This window comes from Buceros rhinoceros, unplaced genomic scaffold, assembly GCF_000710305.1.
Source record: "Buceros rhinoceros silvestris isolate BGI_N320 unplaced genomic scaffold, ASM71030v1 scaffold10759, whole genome shotgun sequence".
NCBI classification, from domain to species: domain Eukaryota; kingdom Metazoa; phylum Chordata; class Aves; order Bucerotiformes; family Bucerotidae; genus Buceros; species Buceros rhinoceros.
Genome location: NW_010429763.1, coordinates 21,069 through 28,093, shown reverse-complemented (window position 1 = coordinate 28,093; position 7,025 = coordinate 21,069). Strand labels below are relative to the sequence as shown.

The window sequence follows — 7,025 nt, the reverse complement described above, 5'->3', positions numbered from 1 at the left end:
TGCCTGCAGCAGGAAGCTTCCAGCCCTCTTCAGTGCCTAGGCGAATTCTTGGTTTTCTTACGGCCATGTTTGTGGGGAGGGCCCCCTCTCGCACCCCATTGCCCTGGTAAGGTAAATACAGGGGCAACCAACTTCATCGTTTGCACATCAGTTTTTATGGGCTCCAGCGGTAGCAGCAGAGTAACAGTTTTTTAGGCCAGCAGCCAGCAGACCTAAAAGGATGCCTCTGTTGCCCCTCCTGACTACAGTCATTGTAAGCTGGGGGGCAGCAGAAGCACACCGCGAAACGGGTGCCTGTGGCAAACAGTTTTATAACCTGCTGAGGAGAGGAAGGCAGGGAGGGGAACATGAACTTCTGCTCTAAATCAATCATCAGCTTCATTTTCTTCATGCTCTTACCTACTGTAATATGGCTACTCTGGAAATTCAGCACCTGGCCTCACGCCTAAGGTTTATGCAGTTAACTTTGTACACGAGATGTGAAAATAGAGCAAATATATTCTCAGCATGTCTGATACGTGTCCCTGATACAACACCACAGCACTGGGTCCATCTCTTCTCCTTCGTTTGCTTATTCCTGTGGTTGTAAACGGTGATACATTGTAAAATGATCTCTGAAGTCTGATGAGAGCAATTTTCTTGTTTGTAAAGGGAAAAGCAGACAGCCCAAAGCAATCTCCCTTACTGCTTGGGACTCCTTTTCAGAGAAAAAAGCAGGGATTGTAAAAAGAAATGGCAGGAGAAACAGAAAAAAGAAAACAGCAATCATTAAGTCCCTCAAGAAGCAGGGATGGCAATGGGCAACAGGGAAATTTTAGGTTTTTCCTTTGTTGTCTTTTTTTTTTTTTGGAAAGTATCTGTCCCTAAAATCCATACCGTATCAACTCCAGCACCTTACATTGTGCTGAATGCACAATGTGAGACTGCAAACCACGGAAGAACGGCCAAACACAACACTCCTAAGCACTTCTCTCAGAAAACACCAGAGTGCACTACTGCATCGCTGAGATGATTTACAGGCAGACTCAGCAGCATTTCTATTGAGGTGTGGGTTGGGTCTACTTTAACAAAAATGACCCCCACACTGCAAATGGCAATTTTCTAAGTTTCAGATACTTGATTGGAAGGTGAACAGACATGATGTTTGGTGTTCTTTAACACCTGATTTCCCCCGACGACTTTTTTCACTGTCAAAACCAAGGCTATGGAATTATGAAGGGAGAACTGCAAATCTGTGAGTAAAGCTGGAAAAGTACTTAAGTGCCACAACGCCTTGCAGAAACTCTTTAGCAGCCAGTACAGAGCACTATTAATTTCTGTGGTATGAATTTTTCCTAGTTATACCCCTGCTATGAAGCTCACTTGTGAACAAAAGGGAACATTGGTAACAAATAACCTGAATGTACATCACAGTGTTGTAATCTCACAACAGGCTGTTAGGTCTTGCTTTGTGTTTTGATGAGATTTACAGGAGTGCCCAAGCGCATAGATATGAGTTACCTTTGAGTACTTAGTGAGCCCAAACATCAACATTGCCACTAACGAACAGATCCTAATTAACACTGAACGCTGCAGATGCATCACAGGTCTATGTTTAGGAACGTATTCTTACATTACCATGTTGTTTCTCCAATCTTTTCTTCCCTGCTGTCTGAAATTTATCATTGTACTATAAACACAGTAACATTGAAAATATTAGTATTAATGAAAACATGTTCACAGCAGAGAAGTAATGACCCAGACCTGTAATTTCTCTTACACATTCTACCACCCCTTAAGAAACATGTATCAAATACCACGAGACAAGTAGCACCATTTAAAATTTTAAGAAAGCACACTGCGTATGTTCTCAAAAATCTTACTTTTATTGTTTGCACTAACTGTAGCGTAATTTACAGCTTTATCCTCTAACAAACTGAAGTGAATCCACACATGCAAAAACCTATTCAAGGTCAGCTCTCTTAAAGTGGAACCTTGGTTACATCATTTGAAGTACACCTTGGTGTGTAACAGGAGCAGCTAGTTCATCCCAACACTTTAAGTACAGTCACTCCAGTTTCATGCATTTTTTCAGGGCTGTTAAAAAGTACATTTTAGGGGTGCAAAGAGAAAACAGCTACAGGATTTATAGAGATGATCATTTTAAAACCAAAATTCTTGTGTCTATACTATATAAACTACAGCAAGGACCCTTCTTCGGCTGTAAAAATTTTGCTCTGCAAAACAAAAAAGAAGATTAATTAGTTGCTTGACTGTATTAAGCACAAGTAAGATCATTAACAACCTAAACCCGTTAACCAGCTTGCTGGTTCATGCTGCACACATTCCCATTTCTGTCAAAAGTTTGCCAGGCTTAGTTGCCAGTTCCTGGCTTTCTCTCTCTGAGCTGAAATGGAAGTGGGTATAAAACCAGTCACTCCAGCGAGGGCTTTCCCTTTTTGAATCCTGGCTGAAAACCTGAGACTCGCCAGAGAAGAGCCTGCCTGTGACCTCCTATCACCTCTAAGAAACAGACCTGCAAACCAAGATGGTCCGCTTGGGTTTATTCATTTCTGCAAATGTACAAACTAATTTTGAATAGTAAGATGGTTAATTATTAAACTAGCAGTTTTGATGAAGAACCTTTATCCTCCCAAATTATGAATGCAGCACTAAATTGCCTGAGCTAATACATTTGTTATTTATCCCACTTCACAGGCTTAAATCCGAAAGTCAGCACAAGAGGGAAGGAATGACAGAAGGCAGACAACAAGCCTAATGCAAAGAGTCAGACCTGAAATACCATAGGATTAGTAACAGACAGCATAAACATCTCAGTACATATGAAAGACCTCACAGGGGACTGTCAGGGATTCCTGAACCAGTAGCCCATCACCAGGAGCTGAGACTGTCCAGCCCCTCAGAAGCCACAGCAGAGGCTTTGCCACTTCAGATTTTAGTGAGCGAGCCTAGAACCTCCCTGTCCACACCCCTGAAAGACCCCAATGATCAGAATAAAATAAAACTACAACAGGGTAACTCTAAGGCATATTCTGCTGAGCTTCAAGGTGGAGTTTTACCTGAAGCAAATCCTTAACCTCTAAAGATGCCAATAATGTAGGTGCAGAAACCATGCAGAGATTCCCAGCAATGTTCCCGTGCCAGTTTCATTGCTTCCGTTTCATTTTCAGACCCTTGACCACGCTGGGTTGGTTTTATAAGCGGTAGCACTGGAGGTTTCCCTATTTTCCTAGTAGAGCTGGCAGTTTTCTGGACTGATTTGTCCTGGTTTGCCAGACCTGCTGGCTCCACACCAGCAGCTACTTGCTTCATGACAGCCTCTGCAGGAGCCTTTTGGCACATGGTGGTCTTCAGTACTTGTGTAGATGCACAAGCATGCGGGAGCTTTCTAAGTTCCACGGCAATCTGATTCCAGTAAACCTTTGGATTATTTCTGAAAGCACGGCAGACTGATGGCTTGCCGCTGAATTCACACCAGTAGGACATGCCTTGGCTTTTGCATTCAATTCTAAGTTTCATCTCCTCGTCCCCGCTCATGCTCATTGTGCAAACATCTTTGGATTTAGTCCGAAAATTGATTTCTTCGCCACTGCTTCTTTTCTTTGGCTTCAGCTTCTGTCCCAGTCCTCCTATGCCACAGATCACTACTAGGAAAAGAACAACAAAACTCTTCATGGTGAGAGAGGAGCTGACCAGGATGCTTGAGCAACACGATTCAGAAAAGTTAAACCAGTAAACAACCGGCTGCTCACAAATTTAAAGGCTTGGTGCACAAAGCAGCCTCTTTCCAGTGAAACGTGGGATGCAAGCTTTTTTTTAAAATAAAAATAATAAATCACACTTCAGTAGGCATGAGTCCATGATTTATAGCCCAAGGGAGTGTCAAATAAGCTGTGAACTCCCAAGAAGGTAACAAGACAAATCTTGTAAATGCAGTTAAATACAGAATGATAGTTGTATAACCGAAAACCACATTCCTGTCCAGGATGAACATGTCATATTTGATTTTTAACAGATATCTTCCATTCTCCAGCTGCTTTATCACTATCTTCAAGCCAGAGCTTGTAAGACCATACTGCAGTAAAAAAACAAGTTCCAAAGCAATCTATGGAGCTACATCTGGATGATTGTAAATGTGCCCTACTAACGGCTGATTTGTGGAATGATTTCCGTGGATTTGCGCAGTAAAGATACACCTTTAGTACTTTATTTTGTCAGGACATGACCCGCAGTGGGGACACACAGAAGGATCTTTGAGCTGTGGAATATTTTTAGACTTGCGATATTTAAGCAAGATAAGAAATAAAACTTTAGCAAAATAAGGTATTACAGGGCTAAACACAACCCAACATTTTGAAGCTTCATCACTACTGTCACACCATGGGTTATTTTCAGAGCAAGACAACAGACAGCTTACCACGGGTCTCAGCAAGCAGGGAACAGACCCCAAGCATGTCAGACAGACATTTGTGCTTTATCACTTTTTTTTTTAAAGATGTTTTCCTGTTCATAATGAGCTGTAAAAATGCTATAAAACAAAGGCAAGAGAATAGACATATTAGTGCAGAATCCTGGACTACCAGTTTCTGCTGCAGGAACTAAAAGCAGAGCTAAGGAAAATCATGTTATCTTCCTCTGCGTTCAGGAGGTCGTGAGGAAAAATCCCTCCCATGCTGCTGCAAGCCACAGAACTTCTCTGGCTAATTAAGACCCCACCATGCACTTTTCGAAGACATGTGCACTACACCCAGCCTGATCGGAACTGCTTCTCTGAAGGGCTATCGTATTACTTAGGCATGCATGAAGAACCGTGGCATGCTAGAAGCCATGGCTTTACGAATGGCCATACATCATGGAATGGAAGATCATTTTGAGTGTCCAGCCACTCAGTAGGTAGTACTAATGAAAACACAAGGCAAAAACATTCATTTAACACAGACAATGAAGCAGAACAAAAATGGAACTGCAAAAAAATGCTTTGCTAATTCTTGAAAATAGGGTCTCTAGCTGGTGTTGCACCCCAGCTAGTCTGAGAGCTGCCTGCTTGAAGATGGAGCTACCTGGAGCAGCCATTCTAGGAAGCTCGAACCTTGCTCTTCCAGTGGATTTGTCACAAAGTTCCCCATGACTAAATACCATTTGACGGACAGAATGACACTGGTTTCTTTTCAACTCCTCTTTAAGGCTATTTTATTAACATTTTTAGTAGAGGTCTCATTTCTATCTTCTTGCCATTGTTCCTCTTGACTGACCCTTTCAGAGCACAGTGGTGTGGCTCTCCAGCCAAGTCTTCAGAGCAACAGCAATGGTACAAGCCTACTGAAGACTTACAGTTCACTCTTCATTGTTTTCTGGGGAGTCTTCTCACCTGTCATCCATTCAGCCATAAGAACCTCGTTGCACACCTCACACTTTGTTGCAAGGATTTCAAATCCCTACTGCAAGCAAAGACCTCCTAATAGCTGACAAACGTATGTATCATTTACACTCAGTTATGCACAACAGCACTGACTGTTCCTAGGTTAGAAACTGAAGGCTTTTTAGTTACTAGTTACTATTACTAGTTACTAGTTACTATTACTAGTTACTAGTTACTATTACTAGTCTCTCGTTCTAGTAATTGTTAAACAGTTCAAAACTACTTAAAACTTTGAGATCTCCTGTAAAGTTTTTAAAACGTAGTCATGAAAACAAATCAGACCACAAGGATAAGGACAAATACCAAAGCTTGGACTCAAGAGCTCTGGTATATTTATGTATTACAGTTAATTACAGTATTACGTTACTGCCGAGTGCTTGTCTCACTCCTATGTGACACACGTGTCCTCCGTCTGTCTCTTCTTCAGATGAAGCTCATTGCCCTTTTACAAGTTAAGCCAGAATGCCAGCAGTGAACTATGGGAGCTGAAGAACTGGCAAATGTTTAATTCTGCTGTCAGTGCTACAGAAACAACAACAGAAGCAAGCAGTAGCACCTCGAGCACTTGCAGGGTCTGTGGATATCCTCCACAACTCGCTGGCTGGAATCCTACCATCTTGGCATAAATCACAACCTTTGTGGAAGTCGGGATATCCCTCACCCAGAGACAACGTTAATTCAATTCTTCTGGCTCCAGCTCCTGATCTCATATCTTACTTAAGCTAAAGTCATCAATAAAAGTCAAATATAGAAGGTATGTTTAATCAGGTTATAAAATACATTTTCATAAGATTTTAACTCAGTGCAACTCTTCAGAGACAGGTCTACACAACAAAACAACTGAGAATCAAACATCAGGTAGTTAAGCAAGTTCTTTTTTATTTAAATGAACTGGGAACATTTTATCAAATTAAAAATAGAAACTTTTAAAAATCTGCGGTTCTGCACATTACATATACACATATGCTACATACTGTCAATTAGAAACGTTTCCACTAAAAATGAAAAATTTAAGGTTATTCCAGATTAAAGACCGTTATCACTTTCCAGCACTTCTTAAGAATTACATGAATGATTTACAGGATTATCCCTACTTCAAGCCAATGAACCTTGTTGGAAACGAAGTTAACAATACTGGTGTATGAAGACACACTATTTTAGATCAATATACCCAATTTCTTCACCCCTCAAAACGTTTTACACTAGTAACATAGATAATTTTGATCTTGTTGATGAATTCCACTGTTAACTAATTCAGCAATGCAACTGTATGCTTAAATTCAAGGCAGTAAATCAGTAGCAGTACAAACATTAACTCCAATTGCTAAAGAGATTTGAATTTTGATATTGGAAACTGGATTTTGAAATTATTTAGCAAAAATAGTATCACTGCTCTCTGAAAGAGCCACAGCTTAACAGTGACAATACTAAGGACATTGCAGGAGTAAGTGTGAATGAGGAAAAGAGAGACAGAGAACGTAAAGCATTCTAAAAATTACCAATGTATGATGTCTCTCATGCTTTTTGAGTACTACTGAACTCCAGAAAGCTTTGCTTTTTTTGCTACATTACACATCACACACATTCCCAACCCTCCCACCGAAAG

At 40.9% G+C, this 7,025-nt stretch overlaps 1 protein-coding gene across 1 annotated transcript; it reads right to left on the bottom strand.

Annotated features, from left to right (window-relative positions):
* Positions 1 to 3,072: 3,072 nt before the first annotated feature.
* FGFBP2 (fibroblast growth factor binding protein 2) lies at positions 3,073 to 3,675 on the bottom strand. Its single transcript, XM_010142777.1, has one exon. It carries the CDS (start codon positions 3,673 to 3,675, stop codon positions 3,073 to 3,075), a length of 603 nt encoding a protein of 200 aa, XP_010141079.1.
* Positions 3,676 to 7,025: the final 3,350 nt, after the last annotated feature.